The 21,710-nt window shown below is 50.7% G+C and overlaps 2 protein-coding genes across 2 annotated transcripts; both read left to right on the plus strand.

Moving 5' to 3' along the window:
* Positions 1–822: 822 nt before the first annotated feature.
* Positions 823–9,195, plus strand: LOC149308463 (maestro heat-like repeat family member 5). Its single transcript, XM_089537071.1, has 13 exons — positions 823–835; positions 1,269–1,406; positions 1,757–1,874; positions 2,781–2,921; positions 3,065–3,241; positions 4,080–4,235; positions 4,874–4,996; positions 6,055–6,157; positions 7,674–7,748; positions 7,998–8,085; positions 8,343–8,407; positions 8,758–8,858; positions 9,120–9,195. Exons 1-13 carry the CDS (start codon positions 831–833, stop codon positions 9,168–9,170), a joined length of 1,341 nt encoding a protein of 446 aa, XP_089393197.1. The 5' UTR covers positions 823–830; the 3' UTR covers positions 9,171–9,195.
* Positions 9,196–10,997: 1,802 nt separating this feature from the next.
* Positions 10,998–21,402, plus strand: LOC149308464 (uncharacterized). Its single transcript, XM_089536880.1, has 3 exons — positions 10,998–11,016; positions 15,255–16,522; positions 21,304–21,402. Exons 1-3 carry the CDS (start codon positions 10,998–11,000, stop codon positions 21,400–21,402), a joined length of 1,386 nt encoding a protein of 461 aa, XP_089393006.1.
* Positions 21,403–21,710: the final 308 nt, after the last annotated feature.

Raw genomic sequence — 21,710 nt, forward strand, 5'->3', positions numbered from 1 at the left:
CAATGCACTGGCCTCATAATATAGTCCTACGTTTGGTACAGCCAACCCTCCTCTTTCCACGGCATCCTGCATATAATTTTGTTTGATTCTTGGCTTTTTTCCCTCCCAGATTTATTCAGAGATTTGTCTTTGCCATTCTGTGAAATATTTATCATTTTTAATTTCAGGAATTGTCAAAAGAAAAATAATAATGTTGGAATCAAAGTCATTTTCACAGCTGAGATCCTCCCCTTTAGGGATAATCTTAACTTCCTCTATTCTTTCATATCTTTCTTTATCTCTTCCCACCTTTTTCATAATTGTTTTGAATTAAGTCTGTTCATTATTATTATACCTCAATATCTTGCTTTTTGGGTTACATTGAAACCCGTCATTTCTTTTATCTCAATTTCCTCCTTTCTTGTTGTATTTTCTGTAATTACATTTGTTTTTTCTATATTTATGGCAGAAGAGCTGGCATCTTTTTCTGCTGTCAACAGAGATTGGCTGGACTCTTCTGTTGGTGCTCTTCATTCATGGTTTCCTTTGGAAATCGTGGCTGGCCATCCATGCAGTTGACTGTATTCATCGGCAGACTGTTGCTGGTGGCTCAGTTGTGGAATGGCCTGAGAATGAGTGTGCAAGTGCTCCATGCACAAGAGCCACATCTCTCCTTTCCTCCTCCTCAATTCCAGGCCATGAATGTCATCTACGAATCCTTCGGGATCTTGCACTACAATACAGCCATGATGGAGATGCACCATCAATTCTTCATCCCAGTGCTGAGGCAGGTGGAGTATGTGCAACAGCTGGCTTTGCCCAAAGCCTTACAAGTCAGGAAGAAAGAGTTTATGAGGTAGGACCACAATGCTTTCACTTTCTGGAGGTGCCAACCAAGGGGTGGAAGGAAGGAAGGTTCAGGACCCCTCTGGAAACCAGCCACAGCCACAGTCCCCCAGGCATGAGCAGAGCCAGGGCAGCGGCTCAGCTGGAGGGTGACCCCAAGAGACACTCATCCGGGAGGAGAGCCCATGCTCAGGAGTAGTGTCAGGCTGAAATGCTGGGCAGGGGCTCTGGGCCCTCTGCCCCATCATGCACCTTCACTTCCCCAGAGTGCACAGTTCCTTGCCCATGGTCCTGCCTCTGCTGACACACACAGACACACACAGAGAGACACACACATCTCCCTGGGGATGCCCGGGTTGGAAGCGCCTCGAGGGTCAAGCAGGCTGGTGGGGCATCTGCTGGCCTGATGCAACCTTGATGGTCTCCTCCTTCTCTTTCCCCAGCAAATCGGTGGAGATTGTGAAGGGCCTCTTCTTGGTGGCCAAGGATTGGGCCGTCTTCGCCCGCGTCCAGGTCCAGGAGGGCTGGATGATGCTGGGCACTCCGGGGAATTTCTTCCAGAGCACCCACCTGCTGGCCAGGTATGTATAGCTTCAACCTGGATCCTGCTCCCCAGGCATGGCATAAGCCCTCTTGTCCAGAAAGCTCTGCATGCAGCCAGCAAACAAGAGCACGGGAGAGAGAGAGATCTGTATTTTGGGTGTGTTTTCCCCCCATCCTCCCTGACTGGACTGAGAGCAGCTGGTGGCCCCTTGTGCCTTCAAAGGAAAAGGAAAGGGGTACAGGAAAAGGAGGCTAGGGGTCTCTCCATCCCAGCTGCCCAGGGAGCTCTGTGTGGCCCCTCTTGTCATCCCCACTGTCCAGTCTTTCTGCTGCCAAGGGTCAGCAGGATGACCAAGTGGGACCTCCTTTGATTTTCTGCCACCCTCAGGGCTATGAAAGAGTGCGATAGTCCACAGATACCAGGGGTCCGTTCCCAGGCTATCCATATTCTCAACTGTGGCACGGATAGCAAGAAAGAGAAGATGGCCATGGCCCTCATGGCAGAGGTAAGACACCCTTCAGGGGGCTGAGGGAGCCATGGGAGCCAGAGACTGCCTCAGCAACCCCAGGTGGGCTTCTGCCATGCGCAGAAAGGAGCTGGCCCACACACAGAGTCCCCACGGGTCTCCTTCAGCCAGGCTCCGGATGCAGTTGGCATGGCCTCCCTCTTGGGCAAAGGCTGGCACTCACAGAAGGCAGAGCCAGGGGAGGCTTCGGGGGACCTTCTCCCTCTGGAGGATTGACAGCTCTGGGCCATCTCTGAAGTGAGAAGAGAAGCTAGGTGACCCTGGGTTGTTGCGAAGGGTGAAAACCCAAAAGGATTTCAAAGCAGGATGAAGAGAAGGCACAATGCTTGGGGGCTGTTTCAGTAGGCTATGGAGAATGTGGGGATGGGCGTCATTCTCTCCCCGCTGCACAGTTATCTAGCATTGTGGAGCACCAATGAGGCTGAGTGGTAGGACATTCAGCAGAGAGAGAAGGAAGGGATGTCCTCACAGAGTCCATGGTTGGGAACACTGCCGAAGGGACCCCCTGTAGGGCGGGCCTTTTAGCCCCTTACTGGAGAGCGGGTCCATCCCACATTGCCAGCCATTTGGGAAAATAATGATGGGCACTGAGGTTACACCCACATCCCCAGAGGCAGTGTCCCCTCCCGTTTGTCTGCTTCTGGGGGGCCAGGAGAGCTCCCTCATTCAGCTCCCTGCTGTGGGGTCTCAGGTTGGGGTCCTGTTGGGGGGTAGAGAGGCTGTGATGCTCCTGGCTTCCAGCTCAGCACCAGGGTATGCCCCTTTCACTTGCCTGGTGGTGGCCCTCCCAGGCAAGCCCCCTACCCTTTTGATTCCCCCCTAGCTCACACACACACACACATGCATGCACTCACACTGCTGCTTTCTTCCCTACCTTGCCCCCAGTTTCTTAAGAGCCCACCTGGTCTTCAGCCGATGGACCGTTCGACCATCAGGCATCAGCTGAAGGAAGCAGCTGCCTCTTCCAGCCTGGTCCTCAAAGACCTTTTTTTGGAGGCCCTGAAAAGCTTTGCTGAGCCACAGGAGGTAAGTAGTAGTAGTAGGAGGGTCTCAGGGGGTCCTACAAAGGTGGGTTCCTGTGCGAGGAGGTGGGGCCGGTAGAAACCCCCACGTGCAGGGAGTTCCCCCAAAGCCTCCACCTCATCCCGGCCTCCTCCGGTCTTGCTTAGGTTGAGGGTTTGCGGGACCAGCTCCCTAAGATCATGGAGTCCATATTCAGTGGACCAGAACAGGACATCCTAGAAGGCCTGAAGGAGATGATAGCCACTCTCCATGACCTGGATGACCAGGGTATTGGAGCCCTCATCTTGGAGTTGGCTATGAACATCCGCTCCTTCTTTGACGACGTAAGTACCAAACGTGGACAAACCTAACATTGTCCCTCCTAGGGCCTCATTTCCCACTAAAGCACTGTGGAGGGTGAACAGCCCCCCTCTGTTTCCCAGATCCCTGACTGCCCTCCTATGATGGTCAGCGGCTGCAGGCCAGAGAAGGACAGAGTGTCCCTGGAGCAAGTAGAAGTCCTGGTGAAGGAGCAGAGGCATGCTTCGTGTGGGGAAGGACTTTATCAGTCAGGAGGCAAGAATATTCTCCTGTCATTAAATCACAATAACAGGGTGGTTTTCACACGTTGTACTGCAACATTGCAATTAGCGGACCATTATCCTGTGAATAAACAGCAAAATCATTAAAAACTCAGTGGAAACCTTGAAGGAGCCTTGAAGTCATTCCACATCCTTCTAGGCTTCTCGCAATCCTTTGGCGGGCCGCATGCAGCCCCCAGGATCTATCTTGTCCAGATCTGGTGCAGAGCTTTGAACAGAGTTTTTCATATAGTTTACATTTAAAGGGTTAATGTTTTTCCCTTTCTAATTTTTTAAAACTTTGTAATGCTTTATACTGCTTTCAACCTGTGACATTTTAAATTTAGCCCCCTTGAATCCCTATACCTACTCTATCATTCTTTGCGTCTATTGCCTTTCCAAGCATCCTTGAGACGCACACACTAGCCAGGCCAGAGACTGCTGTCCTCCCTGAGGCCCTCCAGACAGACCTTCTAGCGTTCAGAAGGGGAGGCTCCTGATGGAGAGGATCTCCCCATGTGCCAGTGGACAGCGTGGCTCCCCCAGGCTTGACCCGACATGCATTCCTGTGTGCTTCTTGCTTCTTCTCTTTTCTCCCCAGGAAAGAGCCATCGTCCGGTACAGTGCCTTTACCCTCCTGGGAGAACTGTTGAGGGGAGTGTCGGAGGCTGACAAGGTCCTCATGGAGAGGGAGGTGGTCTTCAGCCTCCTCCCGCTGCTCCTCCACCTGATGGACCGGGACTCCACCGTCAGCACGGCAAGTCCAGTCAGAACTAAGCCTCTTTTCTTCCCAGACCCAGTCCACCCCCAACCCTGAAATGCTTTCAGCACTTCAGCTTTTCTGGAACAGCTGAAGGTTGTTTTCTGGTTGAATGGCAGAAACTTTTGGGCCTTTAGGCTAGTCAGTTCAGGCAACCAGGGGAACGTGCGGACTGCGAGGGCTGTGGGACTACCCCATCATCCGTCAGCCTTGGACATTTTAGCAGGGAGCGATGGGGGTTGCAATCTGTCAAGGCCTGAAGGCACAAACCTCCTTCATCCCTCCTTTGAGCTTCCAAACAGGAACAGGAATCATCACTCCTTTCAGATGTGGCTAGGCTGAAACTCCCATCGTCCCCTTAAAGTGGAAAGGGGCCCGAGGGAAACAACAGTCAAGGATGATGGTGCGCTCTGGGTCCCAAGCTGGCAAACAAGAGGGGGCTTAGCATTTTTTAGGAGGGGTGTCTGCCACTCAGGCTGTGAAGAGGCAGGGAGATTCTGGTTGTCAGGAGGAGGTGGAGAGAGGGGCTAAGGTAATGCATCCCAGTAGGGCACCGCAGAGAAGGGCCTCAAGCGTTCCACGTGGCAGCCTCTTGCCCCTTGGGAAACCAATCTCCATCTCTCTTTGTGTTGCAGAGCTGCAGACTGGCCCTGCTGGACTGTGGGCTCTTTCTGGGATGGACGGAGCTCCCCCTCATCTTCCGCAGCCTGGCCTGGGAGGATCTCCAGAGCTGCCTCTCCAGTATCTGGAAATATTTGGTCAGTGGAAACATTCCCCACCCTCCCACCTTCCCTCTGCTTGCAGTTTCTTCTGCATAAATGGGCCTGTTGGAGCAATGGGAATGGCCAGTGAGCAACACAATTGGGGATCCGTGGAGATGTGGCTTGGGGCATATAGAGCAGCCAGCAGGGGTCATCATTAGAACCGTGGCTTCTGCAGTGAGTGGGCCATGGCCAGATCCATCAGGCTGGCAACCGAAGGATAGCAATAGTAATAGCAACTACATTACTCTACTGCTTATCAGTGCACTTAAGCACTCTCTAAGCAGTTTACAAAGTGTAAGCCAATTGCCCCCAACAATCTGGGGACTCATTTCAGCCACCTCCTCGGAAGGATGCGAGCCTGAATCGAGCTTGAGCCCTTTCGCTGGTATTGAACCCGCAACCTTATTGGTTTGTGAGTGAGTGGCTGCAGTACAGGCACTGAACCCCTGCGCCACCAGGGCTTGTAGCGGGATCTCCTCGGAGGTTTTAGACGCAGTGAGGAGAGCTAGCTGGCTTCATCTGGAGACCTTTTTTGCTTGGGAGAAAGGAAGAGAGGTGACTCTTCATGGGACTTGAAGGCAAACACACACATGTACCCTGATCTTGCATAATCCCAGAGGTGCCTCTTTGGAGATTGGGCAGTTTTGCCCCACTGGTCCCCAGGGAAGCCATTCAGGTCTCTGCAAACACTTCCTCTGGTGCACACTCCCAGGGAGGGGGCCATTGCTACAAAACCCCAGATCTGCCTTTCCCAGCAGCTGTGTCAGCATTGGCAGGCAGAACCTCTCCTGTGTCCCAGGGCTGGCAGAATCAGAGTCTGTCCCCTTTCTCGCATCGCAGCCACTATCAGGGCCCTGAATGCTCACTCTTTCGTGTGTCTGCTCCTTACAGAGACACATGATCCACCACGTGCAGGGTTGGTTGTAGCCACGGGCCGGCTGGCAACAGGTTACCCCGGCTGCACTTCGTGCCAGGAATCAACCCATGAGTGACCATGGCAATGTGGGGCTATGGGGCTTACTACTGATGCCTGTCGTTTCCTTTCCTGGCAGATGGGGAACCACAGTGACAGCGCCCACGTGTTCCTCTCCCAGGCCTTGCAATACCTCCACCACCCCCAGGCTGAAATTAAACACGCTGCGGCAGAGTTCACAGGTAAGCCAAAAGCCGGGCGTCTCGTGAACTCTCCCCCTCCTATGCATGGTAATATTGCCTCCTTCCTCCCTCTGGGTCCTTTGGGAAACCCCTCTCTGGGAACAGAAGTGAGGCCGCGAAACGTCCCCCCATGCCTGGTGCTCCCCACAGCATTCCTGGGCATGTGGACCCTCCACAAGCCTTTGGTGTGAGTTTTTGGACTTGCCACTGGCAAGTTTCTCGGCATCATTTAGCAAAGGCTGTATTGCCAGATTGGTTTATTTCATCCCTCTGGGAACATCCTTTTGAATGGATTGCATTGGGAGGGGAGGAGCCGGACTGTTATTGACTTCACCATGGAGTTGTGCCTTTTTGGGTGTCAAATGCCATAACCAAAATCTGAATGGTTAAGTGTCTACATTTATGATGTTCTGACATGTATTAATACATAAACAACCAGAGGCATCCCTTTCTATTATATTATTATTACTCCTTTTTAAGATACATCTTTTAAAAATCACATCAGTCACACATTTAAAATATAACAATAATTGTTGTTGTTGGTATTTCTTACCCACTTCTCCCTATGGATCAAGGCAGGGAAACACAACAATTAACAGATAAAAAAAAATAATTAAAAAGACATCAGTTACAATACACATCAATTTAAAATGACTAATAACATATGTACATATTCAAATGATGCACATTTAAAATTCATCATTTAAAAGTCACAATTTTAAAAATCATCTGGATAGACCTGTCTCCCTTGCACCCCCTAGACACTTGGGCCAAGGAAGCTGGTGGGACAGAGAGAAGGGTGGCATGGAAGAAGACCATGCTCCAGGCAAGCTGTGCCCCATAGTTTGAATGTGGGGTAGTGTGGTAGGGGTCAGGACTGCTTGGGTGGAGATGGTGGTGGAGGAGTCATGGGAGAGAGTCCTCTGCTCTCTGCCCTTCCGCATGAGTCACAGGCAAAGTGGGACAGTCCCACGGAGCACAGGGCCTCCCCCAAAAGGACATGTGGCAGAAAGATGGGCACCACAACTATTACCATTAGATTCAATGATATATGAGAATTAACACTCCTAAGGATTCTGTATGGTGTGGTAACAGGAGGAGGAGGAGGAGGAGGAGGTCAGTGGGGAGATGGCAGCGTGAGCTACCAAGCCGGGTGACACCAACCCTAGTGACGCCAGTAGCACAGGGTCTCCCCTGAAAAGATATGTGTCTCCAAAATGGGTGCTTGCCCACCACTTCCTGCCCCATGCCACCAAAGCACCCACCCTGACAAGGAACAAAGGCAGCACCAGCACTCCCACCCCCAAGTTGCCAGGGCTCACATGCCAGCCATCGAAAGGCACAGATTCAGCTGGTCCTTTGGCACATGAGACCAAAGGTTTGAGGGCATGGATTTTAATGTTATGGAATGGGGCTGGTGTAGGGGGGGGGGGAGACAATATCTGTTTGTAAAGGAATGGTTTGATGGGATGCACAGAATAAATACCGAGGTCTCAGACTGCCCTTTTCTGCTCAGGATATATACTAACATCCTGCAGTTCTGAACTATCAAAGAGCCTGGAGCAGGAGGACATAGTGTATCTTGGAAAAGGTAAGGGGTGGGGTTGCTGGGTTTATTTTTGGGAGGGGGCAGTTCTTCTTCCCTGACCCACCGGGGCAACTGGAGGTTTTCTTTGCATGGGAGTGAGAGAGGAGAGGGAGATGCTGGCCTACTTCTCTTTCTGTGGGCACAGGAGGTGGCTGGAAATCCCAACCTGCTCCACATCCTCCATGCCTTGCAGGCATACTAGTTTTCAGCAGCATCTAACTGGGTCACCTGTGGACCTGTTTTTTACTCCAGTCTTCCAGGAATTGCACAAAGATCGCAGCCTGGCAAACTTTTCAAACATCTACGCCACGGCTCTACAAAATCTGTCTGCCACGAACAGGTGAGCAGAGCATCCTCAGTGGCAGAGTCAACCCAAGGAAAGTGAGGGAGGGAGGGCCGTGTTCCCCTGTGGGGTGTGTCCGCATGTGTGCATGCAAAATAACAGGAGTCGATGTGGCTGGCATGGCTGCTACAGGGTGGTGGATTGAGGCTGGCCAAGATCATCATGGTGCCCCATCTTCTGCCAAGTGAAGAACAAGGGCTGGGCCTAGAGAAGTCAGTCTGAGGTCCCCATTGTGTCCTATGATCCCTCCACAGGTTGTCAAGTGTGGAAGAGAAGGTTGAAAAGACTCCCGAGGAGGAGAAAGACAGTATGCCTGAAGGTGAGAGTCCTTTGACCCCACATTCCCCCCCATGAACCCAAGAAGGACTCCTACCGGGGGTGGAGGATCTCCTTTACCCTGCCTCCCGGGGTGTCAGCAGTGTTGGAGGGTCTTTATTGATCTGGGAAGGAGCAGCAAGGCTGCCCCTAAAGGGGGCAATTCAGAAGATGGAGACCTCCCCGCCAGGTCTCCCACTGGGGAGAACCTGTTTGCCCTGACTTTTGTCCAGACCCAAGTGCCTGTGGAGCTGAGACACAGCACACCTGCCTCTGTGCATACGTGCTTCTGTGTGTGTTTGTGCTGGAAAAGGAGGGAAGGACCAATCTCTCATCCTGCCTGTTCCTCTGCAGAGATGCAGCCGAGTGAAGCTTCGGACAGCCAGACAACCAGCTCCATCCCACCATTGGAACCACTGAACTCCCCCTTGCCAGAAGATCCACCCATGCAAGAGGTAAGCTGTGAGATGTTTCTGGGCACACAAAGCCCCCAAGGAAATAACCAGCCTTTCACGCAGCAAGATACTGCTCTTGGGGGTCCCCTCTTCCTCCTCTGCCCCAGGAAAGGGTGCCTGGAGGCGCAGAGGAGAAAGCCTGCCCCCAAGCCAACTGGTACACAGGGCGGGAGAGCAGGCCTCCAAGGGCACCATGGAGGACTGACAGATGCCAGGGGGAGCAAAGGGCAAACGGGACTTTTTTGCTTCGACTCATTGCAGGGAAAAAGGCCGAAGAACCAAGCAACCCAGAGGAAGCGTTGCTTTCCATGAGTGCTTCTGGTGCTGATGCTGCCACAGGAGGAGAGGCTGATTCTGCTGCTGGAAATGGAACAACCACTAGTTCTGAAATAGATCCTGTTCTAGAGGATCAATTGCTCTTCCTTTGGCCTAGCTTGAAGATTTGGGCCTCTTCTGATGGTTGCCTACTTGGTCCTGTCTGCCCTTTTACACTTTAGACATCAAGATTGCCATTCCTGAAAGTCTCTTTGCCCAGCAGTGCCACCCAAAGAAGGGGCAGCCACAGCCACGAGGGAGGAGACTCTCAGTGGCCTCTGAGCAGGATGGCTCTTCCTCTGCCCAAAGGGGAAAGAAAGGGCAAGGAGGACCAACCCACTGTTCCCCTGGTCGGGCACCTGGACAAATCCTTCCGCCATTCCTCCCCAACCAAGCTGTCTCTGGGGCTCTCAGGGCTCTTCTCCAGGAGGATGTTTGGGAACCTCTCTGGCTGCCAGCTTCTTCTGCTTTCCTCAGGATCCTCTGGCCATCCAGGGAAAGAGGGCTCCTTCCGCCTCCGGGAGCCCAGACCAGGCCCATCCTTGGGAACCTGGAGTTCGTCGGTGGATTTATCCAGCCACACAGGCAGAAGCCGGCCGCCCGGAGCCAGCACACGTGAGTGGGATCCACTGAAGGTCTCTGCCCAGCAGTGCCACCTGAACGAGGGGCAGCCTCTTCCCCTGGCCACGGCCACATGAGAGGAAAGCCCTGGCTGCCTCTGAGAAGGATGGGCTTTTCCTCTATCCAAAGGGAAAAGAAAGGCCTCATTCCTATTATCTTTTAAACCGGATTGTGATTTGGTATGAACCGGTTTAAAAGAGCACGGTTCCCACTTAATTTGAATTGCTGAAGCGATTCCAAAAAGGGGGGGGGGGGCATGCTTTTGACTCATTTAACCCGTGTCAAAAAGATGCAGTTTTTCTGGTTCTTTTGTGCTGAATCAATTTATTCAGCCCAAGTGGGAACCATGCCAATTTGAATCAGCCCCGGCAGTCCCATGCTTCCCCAACCTCTCCATCCCAGCCTTCCCTGGCCTCCTTCACACCTCCTTCCATCCCTCGGCCTCCTTGCCGCCTTCCGTCCTCCAGACTTCTCCATGTCCCCAGCCTCCTTCACACTGCCTTCTGTCCCCCGGCCTCCTTTCCCCCTTCCTTCCCCTGGCCTTCTCCATGTCCCCAGCCTCCTTGCTTCTTTCCATCCCAGCCTTCATGCCCCCGGCCTCTCCTGGCGCAAATATGCTCTGACTGCCGCTGAACTGATTCGTCAATTTGGATTGGTTTACCCAAATCAGTGGAAACCAAATCAAGTGGGAATGAGGCCAAAGAAAACCTTGTGAGGCAGGACAAGGAGGTGCAACCTGCTGTTCCCACAGTGGGCACATGGGAAATTCCCTCTTCCATTTCCTCCCAAGCAGACTGTCTCCCACGCTTTCAGAAGGATTTTTGGGAATCTCTGAGACTGCCAGCTCCTCTTGGTTTCCTGGAGATCTTCCGGCCACCTGAAGACTCCTCTGGGAGCCAAGACCAGGCCCGGCCAGGGGGAACAGCAGGCTGCACCTCCTTCCTCTTCCTTGAAAGACATTGTTTTGGGGTGGAGGAAGAGTTCATCCTCCTCAGAGGCCACTGGGGATCTCCCTCCTTGTGGCTGTGGCCATGGGAAGGGGCTGTCCCTTGTTCAGGTGGCATTGATGGGCACAGAGACATCTGGGTATAGCAGGTCCCATTCATGTGTGTTGGTTATGAGCAGCTGGTTTTTGCCTGTGTGAGTGGATTAGTCCACTGGGGCCCAAGGCTGACTGTTTGTGTCCGATGAGCGGAGGTGATCATGGCATCTCCACTGCCAGGTAAGGTCCCTTTCCTGAGCGTCTCCTCTCAGGGAGATGGGGCTTCTGCTGAGAGGAAGTAAGTCTTGGTGGAGCTAGCATCCACTAGTTGCAGTCCCAGACCCTGGAGCTTGGTGACAGAGCTTGGCAAATAGGTTTAGCTAACATGGTTGTTTTGTCCGTGTGTGATGAAAGAGGCAGTAAAAGATGAGTTTGGGGTCCTGTGGGGTTAAACCTCTCCAGACTGAGAGAGTCTTTTGGTGAGGGTCAGTTGGGGAAAAGCTGGTTTGTTCGTTTGAGCTCAAGGGAGGCTTGCTTGTGTGTTCTTTAGTGTCTGTTGTTCTGCTGCAATTTGGGGGCTTTTGTCTGTTGCGTCAAGGCTGATTGTTTCTGTGAGCTGCGAGGAGGTGTGATAGCACTCTGTTGGGTGTATTCCCAGGTCTCAGGGAGGCAGGGCTTCTGCTGAGAGGAAGTGAGGCAGAGACTTGGTGGACGGAGGAGCTAGCAGCTACTCTCTCTGTCTATCTGCACCTGCAGCCCCAGTCCATGGAGCTTGTGGGAGTTCTCTTCAGTGCGTTCTTAAGACTACCAAGCATGATTAAAAAGAGAAATAATAATAAATAATATATATTTTTAAAATTTGTATCCCGCCTCTCTATCAGAGACAATTGAGGCGGCTTACATATTAAAACTCTGTACAAATCCCAGTATCCCCTTCTCTCCCTTCCCCAAAAACAGAACTAAACAATGAAACATTAAAATAATCCAACATAAGATAGTCCAATTAAAATAAACAATGAGGGATTAGGCACAGGGCAGTCGATGGGGTAAACATATTAGGTAGGTGTGTGGCCAGGATTGCTATTCGGGGAAGGCCTGCCGGAAGAGAACCATCTTTTTAAAGCTGTCTAAGCTAGTAATAAGATGGATCTCCTCCGGCAGGCCATTCCATAGTCTGGGAGCGGCAGAAGAAAAGGTCTTCTGGGTGGTTGCAGCCAATCTGGTCTTTATATGTTGCAATACTTTTCCCCAAGGACCTAAGGGTGCAGGGTGGATTGTATGGAAGGAGGCGGTCCCGTAAATAGGTTGGAGCCAAGCCATGTACGGTTTTAAAGGTCATAACCAACACCTTGTATTGCACCCGGAAACCAATAGGCAGCCAGTGGAGTGATTTTAAGACCGGTGTAATGTGGTCACTTCTAGATTTTCCCGTGACCAGCCTGGCTGCCATATTCTGCACTAGCTGAAGTTTCCGAACTAAGCACAAGGGTAGCCCCATGTAGAGCACATTGCAGAAGTCGAGTCGTGAGGTTACCAGAGTGTGTACCACAGTTGCCAGGTCCCCCGGATCCAGAAACGGACGCAGCTGGCGTATCAGCCGAAGCTGATAACAAGCACTCCTGACCGTCGCATTTACCTGATTTGTCATCTGGAGCAACGAGTCAAGAAAGACCCCCAGACTGCGAACACAGTGCTTAGAGGGGAGTGTGACCCTATCCAGGACCGGTGGTTGTATCACAATACCTGGATTAGGGGCCCCTACTGTGAGTACCTCCGTTTTCTCTGGATTTAGTTTCAATTTGTTTTTCCTCATATAGTCCATTACTGCTTCGATTAGCGAGAGAGTTGCTGCAGACACCTGCTGGAACTGCTGTGCCATGCTTGTCTTCCTGTCAGAGGATACAGTTAGCTATGCCTGCTCCAAGTTGAAGTTGGTAGCCCTGTTGGAAGAGAAGGTCCAGCAGCTGGAGGCCTGGGTATGGACGCTTCAGGACATTAGGAAGCAAGAGGTTTCCTGGGCAGAGAGGAATGGACTGTCCTGGATGGGGCACACACAGGGGAATTTTCTGGAGAGGAGGACATTTTTCATACACAGGAGGTCAACACTTTCAGAAATTTGACACACTGAAGTAGCAAGACCAGGGATCTGCTTGTGAACCTGCAGCTATAGAATTGATTTGAAGCTCTCTCCCTTATCAGTGATGTCCAGAAGATGATGACCAAAATGTGAAAGGTCTGGAAACCATGCCTTATGAGGAGCGACTGTGGTAGCTGGGTATGTTTATCCTGGAGAAGAGAAAGTTACGAGGTGAAATGCTAGCCCCGTTTAAAAGGATGCCATACTGAAGATGTTTGTTTTCTGCTGTTCCAGAGAGTAGGACCCAGTGCAATGGATACAAACTACAGGAAAACAGATTCTACCTTGACATTAGGAAGAATGCCCTGATAGAAAAGCTATTCGAATGTGGAATTGTTGTCTGGGAATGTGGTGGAGTCTCCTACTTTGGAGGTTTTTAAACAGAGGCTGGATGGCCATTTCTCAGGGGTGCATTGAGTGTGTATTCCTGCATGGCAGGAAGTTGGACTTGGTGGCCACTGAGGTTTCTTTCAACTCTGTGATTTTATGATGAGAAGAGCAGCAGGTCCAATCTTTGGGGAATATGAAGGAGACCTTGATAAAATCGGCAGAAGGAATGACCATTGCCAAGCATGGAAGGGGGTGAATGGCGGTGGTGGTGGACTCCTTTCTGAAGGGTACAGAAGCAGTGGTTTGCAGGCCTGACAAGATATCTCTGGAAGTGTGTTGTCTCCCTGGGGTGAGGATCCATGATGTGACAGAGAGGCTGACAAGACTTGTCAAGCCTACTGACCATTACCCCTTCCTTTTGGTCCATGTGGGAACCAATGGTACTGCAAGGCACAGCCTTCAGAAGGGATTGTGAGGCTCTGGGTAGGAAACTAAAAAAGCTGGATGCACAGATAATCCGTTGAAGGGCACGGTCCAGGAAAGGAAAGCAAAATAGGGAAGGGAATAACTGGCTCCGCAGATGATGCCACGGAGAACAATTTGGATCCCTGGACCATGGCCTGCACTTTCAGGCGTAGGGATTTCTGGCAAGGGATGGGTTGCACCTCACACCGGTTACCAGAAATGTTTGTGCCAACCGTCTCAAAAATGCGGTTAGGAGGACTTTAAACTGAGTTACGAGGGGAACAGGGACAGTATTCTGGAGGACGCCAGTTCATCAAGAGATATCAGTCAAAGTGTTATAGAGAGAACAAGGCAAATAGTGCAAGGATCCAACAACGGGAGAGAAAACCTTTACACAGGCAGCTAAGGAGAAAGTTCTATGTTGCATTAGTCTCTAAACTAAGGCATGGAGCATGGGAGATAAATAAGGGGAACTTGAACTCCTAGCACAGCTCAGCAAATAGGTTATAATAGGCCTCATTGAAGCCTGATGGAATTAGTCCCATGATTGGAATGTAGTAATAGAGAGGTATCACCTTTTAAAAAGAAATAGGCCAAACTCAATGTTAGGAGGAGCAGCATTATATGTCAAGGATGTGAAGAGACCTAGGACTTCAATCCTGGAAGGCAAGTGGAGAGCTCCTGGATAAAAAAATCAGAGAGGGAAACAACAGGAATGTTATTGTGGAATTCTACTACAGACCGAGGAACTGAATGATGCCTTTCTGGAACGGATGACCAAATACGGAAGGAACAATTTCAAACAGTTCCAGCGAGAAGGAAAAAATTACAGGCCTCTAAAGTAACCAGGATGGCTATCTAAAGAACTCTCACCTGACCTTTCCAATAGAAAAGGTGGGAAATCACCAAAGAGGAATTCAGACCAATAGCTAGCATGTGTCGTGGTAAAGTCAGAAAAGCAAAAGCGCAAAATGGAGCAAAGGACGCAACAGAGGAAATGCAGCACAGAAGAAGCAGAGAAGTAGTAGAGGAATACCTGGCTACCCAAAATGAATGCAAGTCTCCAGGGCTAGATGAACTCCAGTTCTTAACATTAAAAGTATTCATATTACAAGTATGAGTTAAAAAGTCTTAAAGAACTGGCAGAAGTAACCTGGGGCCTCGCCCCTTCCTCCCCCTCCTGGTTCCTTTTCGGCTGCTTCCCATCTTCTGGCTCTTTCCGTTAGCCCGTCCACACACTCCTCTTCATCTGGTCCTTCCTCCTCTCCTCCATCAAGCCTCCCTGTCCTCCCCACCTGGTTACACTCTCCTTTTTGCCCCGCACTCACTGGAGGTCCCTCCCTCAAAGCTGTGGCCCTCATTCAGGTGCGCCAAAGACTCTCAGGAATGGCAGATATCTTGATGCTTGGCAGATACCATCCATGTGTATGGGCTTTGGGGTGGCTTGCTTTTGCCTGTGTGTCTCTACACTAATTTATACTCAAATATTTGTTTATGTAAATATTAAAATTACATTATTACTTACACCCCCCTTATTCCTGAGAAGTGGCTTCAAATTCCACTGTATTACCTGAGGTCGGGAATGAGGTGGGGGCGCCTATTGGAGTTGTGCTGGGGAATGGGAGGTATGGCTGGAACAGAGCGAACGAATGTTACAAAAGAAGACGGGATCGCTGTTTGATAGCTATCCCGCCTTCAGTTCCCTCTGTTTCCCAGATTGCTTTGGAGAGCAGACCAACCATTCCACAGAACCTCACTCTGCTTCTCTGCAATGCCAGGTCGGTTAAGAACAAGACTCATGTCATCCATGATCTCCTCTTGGATGAGGATGCCGACCTGGCTTGCTTTACAGAGACCTGGCTGGGAGAGGACAGCGCAGTCACTTGGGCGCAGGCCCTCCCAGCCGGGTATTCTGTCAGTGAGCAGGTGAGGGGAAGTGGGCGGGGAGGCGGAGTAGCTCTAGTTTACAAAAACAACCTCACCTTGACCAGGATACCTGTCTGGAATACAGTCCACTTCGAGTGTATGTACCTTAGCCTGAGGACCAGGGATAGTTTGGGGATTCTGCTAGTCTACCGACCACCCCGTTGTCTAGCAGACTCCCTAACCGAGCTGTTGTTGGAATCCCCCAGACTTTTAGTTTTGGGAGACTTCAGCATTCCTCTCGAGACCAGTTTAACAGGTGCGGCTCGGGAGTTCATGGAGATCATGGCAAACATGGGCCTATCCCAATTGGTCGCTGGGCCCACACATTGTGCAGGTCATACACTCGATGCGGTCTTTAGTACGGAGCAGAAAGATCCGTGGGCGGAGGTTACTAGTACCTCCGCATTGTCATGGACGGATCATTTCCTGGTCAAGATGGAACTTAGAGCCTGTATCCGCCCCTCCGGGGGTGGTGGGCCCATTAGAATGGTCCGCCCTCGAAGGCTAATGGAACCAATCCGATTCCAGAAAGCCTTAGAGGGTTTAATGGTTGGGAATGCCGGTGATCCTGTTGATGCCTTGGTTAATACTTGGAACACCGCTCTTCCCAGGGCTATTGACACGATCGCTCCCAAGCGTCCTTGCCATTCCGCTTCAAACTGTAAGCCATGGTATACACCAGAGCTTAGGAATATGAAGCGGCTTGGACAACGACTAGAGCGCAAGTGGCGGAAGACTCGACTCTTATCCGACAGAACTCGCCATAGGAACTTTCTTTGGTCCTATCGGGAGGCAATACGTGCAGCGAAGAGATCCTTCTCTGCACGTATTGCGTCCGCAGAGTCTCGTCCAGCAGAGCTGTTTAGGGTGGTGAGGGAACTGGCGCAGGTATCCCCTGCGCCAAATCCTTTACTTAACCCAACGACGGCCTGCTGCGACGCATTTAATAACTTCTTTGTAGATAAAATCTCTCAGATAAGAGCCGACTTAGACGCCAATATTTCAACAGTAACTATAGGCGAGGTGTCCAGCGACTCCGTCGATGAAGTTATTCTGGATCAGCTGCAATCTGTGAGTACTGATGACGTGAACAAGCTCCTTGGTAGGGTGAGGAAAACAACTTGCCCTCTCGACCCTTGCCCATCATGGCTGGCCGTCCGGTGGGGGGGGGATGCATTGAGGAAGTTCCTTATGGATATCATCAATGCGTCCTTCAGGGAAGGACATATTCCATCTTGTTTGAAGGAAGCGGCTGTTAGGCCGCTTCTGAAAAAACCTTCCCTTGACCCCCTGGATATGAATAATTACAGGCCAGTCTCTTAACTGCCATTTTTGAGCAAGGTGATCGAGAGGGCGGTTGTTCTTCAACTCCAAGCTGTCTTGGATGAAACCGATTATCTAGACCCATTTCAAACTGGCTTCAGGACAGGCTTTGGGGTTGAGACTGCCATGGTTGCCTTGACCGACGATCTGCGTCTGAGCATCGACAGGGGTAGTGTGACCCTGTTGGTGCTCCTAGACCTCTCAGCGGCTTTTGACACCATAGATCATGGCATCCTCTTGGACCGCCTGAGGGGGTTAGGTATCGGAGGCACTGCATTGCAGTGGTTCCGGTCCTTCCTCTTGGACAGGTCCCAGTGGGTGCTGCTCGGGGACAGCTGCTCCAGTAAAAGGGAGCTCACCTGTGGGGTTCCACAGGATGCTATACTGTCCCCGATGTTATTTAACATCTATATGAAGCCGCTGGATGAGATTATTCGGAGTTATGGAGCTGGGTGTTATCAGTATGCTGATGACACCCAGATCTATTTCTCCATGTCTCGTTCGTCGGCCTCGAATTCTGATGGCGTCTCTTCTCTCAATGAATGTCTTCGAGCAGTAATGGGCTGGATGAGGAAAAACAGATTGAAACTGAATGCGGACAAGACGGAGGTGCTCACGGTAGCAGCCCCGAAACCCAGAGTTGGGTTGCAATCCCCAGTCCTGGATGGGCTCACACTCTCCTCCAGTGACTGTGTTCGCAGTCTGGGGGTGCTCTTTCACTCGTCGCTCCTGATGACAAATCAGGTAAATGCCACAGTCAGGAGCGCCTGTTATCAGCTTCGGCTGATACGCCCACTGCGCCCTTTTCTGGAAGCAAGGGATCTCGAGACTATTGTACACGCGCTGGTAACCTCACATCTAGATTTCTGTAATGCGCTCTACATGGGGCTACCCTTGTACTTGATTCGGAAACTGCAATTAGTGCAGAATATGGCGGCCAGAGTAGTGTCAGGAACATCAAGGAGGGACCATATTACTCCGGTATTAAAGTCCCTCCACTGGCTGCCTATTAGTTTCCAGGCCCAGTACAAGGTGTTGGTTATCACCTTTAAAGCCCTAAATGGCTTGGGTCCAAACTATCTCAGGGACCGCCTCCTCCCATATAATCCTCCCCGCACACTCCGGTCCTCTGGGAGGAATTTGCTGCAGCCTCAATGATATAGGCTTTCGGCTACCTCCCAGAGGACTTTTTCTGTTGTCGCCCCCAGATTATGGAACGACCTGCCGGACGAGATCCATCAACTGACATCTTTAGACAGCTTTAAAAAGTCTGTCAAGACGGATCTCTTCCGGCAGGCCTTTCCTGGATAGATAATCACAGCCTCAGGAACCCTCTTCTCATTTGAGTCCCTAAGGTCCTCTCTGGAAATTTGAGTGGAATGCTGCCACAGTTTGCTGTTTTGTTTTTGTCTGTTTTGTAATGGTGTGTATGTGTTATGTTGTTTTAATTTGTTGGTTTTAATTATAATTGATTCAATAACATTTTAAGAGGGGAAGGAAGTAGATTTTGATATATATTGTATTGTATTTTATTATTGTTAGCCTCCCCGATTGACCTCAAAGGGGCGGGATATAAATAAGATATTATTATTATTATTATTGTTGTTGTTGTTGTTGTTGTTGTTGTTGTTTCGTTACATATCCTCTGACAAGATTGTAATAAATTTGCATTAAAACAGTTCTTGTTCTAAGACAAGGCTACCTGATTGATAAGTGTATCACAGTAACTAAGTTCAGAGTATTCCTACATGTGTTTGTGTTCTGGCCCTAGAGTCACACAGATGTGGGGAGAACCCACCATGGATCAAATGGCATAGAAGGAACGTCTCTCAGGGGCCATGTTGCTCATACCTATAGCCTACCAGGAGGGAGGAAGTCATTGCCCAGACGGATCTTCTGTTTCCACTGACCTCCTCCCCCCAATCCTTCTACTATTTACTATTATAGAGGGCATTTTTTCCTCCCTGAGTGCCTTTCCATTCTGTTCTGAAGTGAACGCCCCAGCTATCCATGCCTCAGAGGAAGACTGTGACTCCCAGCATCCCTGCGCCATGCTAGCTAGAGTCCATCCATGTGTTTAGCCTGATGACAAGAAGGTCTAGAGGGGACATGATCGTCATGTTTAAATATCTAAACTTCCACAGCTCCAGAGACAAGGACAAGGAGCAACAGATACAAACTACAGGAGAAATTATTCCACCGAAATCTCAGGGGGAACTTCCTGATGGTCAGAGCTGTTGGACATTGGAGGACACAGCCTTGGAGGGCGACGGAGGCTCCTTCTTTGGAGGTTTTTAAACAGAGGGTGGTCAAAGCTGTTGGACATTGGAGGACACAGCCTTGGAGGGTGATGGAGTCCCCTTCTTTGGAGGTTTTTAAACAGAGGCTGAATGGCCATCTTTTGCTGGTGCTTTGATTCTGTGTTCTTGCACAGCACAAGGGGGGTGGGTTGGATGACCCTTGAGGTCTCTTCCAACGCTAGGATTCTAACATCTCAGGGCCACAGGACCCTCTTGCCCCAGATTCGCACATGCAGAGCAGACAACACTGCTGGCAGTCCTGGCACCTGGAGGCTCAGCTTGGCCTCTAGCCTACTCACCCTCAATGGCGATGTGGCCGGCCAAAGCCACGCAACACAGTCTGGCCTGCCCATTTGTGGCCTTGTGAGGGAGCCCTGGTGTCACAGTGACACTGCAGCCATTGACAGCAACAAAGTTGTGTGAGTTTGATCCCAGGGACTCGAAGGTCATAGAATCATAGAATCCTAGCACGTTATCACATGGAAGTTTAAACTGGGAACAATGCAGTGCCATCCAGGGCTTAGGGACAAATTCTCAGCTGCTTTTCATATGATGCTGAGGACAATCAGAAGAGAATCCAGGGAGAATGTGAGGTCAATCAGGAAATAAGCTTCCTACCAAGCGCCTCGTAATCCCTTTTGATGTTCTGAAGGCTGTGTCTTGCAGTGTCATTGGTTCCCACGTGGACCAAAAGGAAGGGGTATTGGTCAGTAGGCTTGACCAGTCTTGTCAGCCTCTCTGTCACGTCACGGATCTTTGACCCGGGGAGACAACACACCTCTCGAGACATCTTGTCAGGCCTACAAATCACTGCTTCTGTACTCCTCAGCAAGGAGTCCCCCATTACGACTACACGCCTCCTCCGAGGCTTAGCAGCGACTGTTCCCTCGGGTAGGACTCTCAGGCTTGCCTGCTCTGGCCCCGAAGTCTGTCCATGCTGCTCTTCTCCGTCCTCCTTGATAAGGGAAAGAGCTTCAAATCGATTCTCTAGCTGCAAGCTCCCAGAACCATCCCTTCTTGGCCTACTTCTCTGTGAGACATTCCTCCCGCTGTCTGCCTCCTGTGTATGGGAAGTCACCTTCTCCGCCCCCGCAACTTCCTCTGCGTGGTACTCATCCAAGATGGTTAGTTCCGTTGTGTTCAGGAAATCCTCTTGCTCCCTAATAGGCTGAAGTGTAGCTACTCTGGACTTTCTCCTCCAAGAGGGCTACCAACTTGCACTTGGTGCATGTGAAGTTCTCCACTTCTGTAGGAAAGAAGACAAACATCCCACAAGTGTTGCAGGTGACTGCAGTGGTTCCGTCAGTGTCCATACTGAAAAGTCTTAGGAGATTACTGGAACAGGACTGTGGGCTTCCTCCTAAAAAAAATCCTCCGGAAAACACCAATGTTAAATCCCCTGATGTTTCGCCAATTTCTGGCAGTGTGCTCCATCAACTCCGCCTCTAGTGTAGATCTCCTCTCTCCTCCTCCTCTCTATAACACCTCTGTCTTGCTTGGATTCAGCTTCAGTTTGTTTTTCCTCATCCAGCCCATGACATCCTCCAGGCATTCATTCAGAGGAGACACACTATCTGTAGATGAAGCTGTGTCTTAAAGCATAGAGAAATTGGGTGCCATCAGCATACTGATAGCATCCCGCCCCATGCCTCCAGATGATCTCTCCCATCAGTTTCAGGTAGATGTTGAATAGCATTGTGGATAGCGATAGCAACAGCAGCTACATTTATATTCCGCATCATACAACTTAAGTAAGTTAATTCCCCCCAACATTTTAGCGACCTCCTCGGAAGGATGCAAGCCTGAGTTGAGCCTGAGCCCTGGCTGGTATTGAGCTCGAAACCTTGCGGTTTGTGAGGGAGTGGCTGCAGTACAGGCATTTAAGCACTGCGTCACTAAGGTTAGAATTGCACCTGGTGGTATGGCATATTACAGCTCCGTTTTTGAGGAGCAGATATCCCCAAGCCCCACCATCTGGAACCTGCCTGAGATATAGGACTGGAACCATTGAAGCGTAGTGCCTCAGATCCCCAAATCCCCCCTCAGGCGCTCCAGTCGGAAACCATGGTCGTCGATGGTATCAAATGCTGCGGAGAGATCCAAGGGCACCAGCAGGGACACACTCCCCCGTCAATGCTCCAGTGAAGATCACCCACTAAGGCACTGACCATAGCACTCTCAACTCCGTATCCTGCTCTGAAGCCAGTTTGAAATGGTTCTAGAGAATTAGTATCATCCAAGACTGCTCTCTCCATCCCCTTGCCCTGAAAAGGGAGATTTGATACCAGTCTATAGTTGTTGAAGTCCAGAGGATCTAGGAGGGCTTTTGAGGAACTTAGTTTTTTGTGGGCTTTCCGGGCTATGTGGCCATGTTCTAGAAGAGTTTCTTCCTGATGTTTCACCAGCATCTGTGCCTGGCATCTTCAGAGAATCTCCCAAGAATGAACCCAAAA

The sequence above is a fragment of the Sceloporus occidentalis genome, unplaced genomic scaffold (genome assembly GCF_023333645.1).
Source record: "Sceloporus occidentalis isolate IW3139 unplaced genomic scaffold, rSceOcc1.0.p SCAF_8, whole genome shotgun sequence".
Taxonomy (NCBI): Eukaryota; Metazoa; Chordata; class Lepidosauria; order Squamata; family Phrynosomatidae; genus Sceloporus; species Sceloporus occidentalis.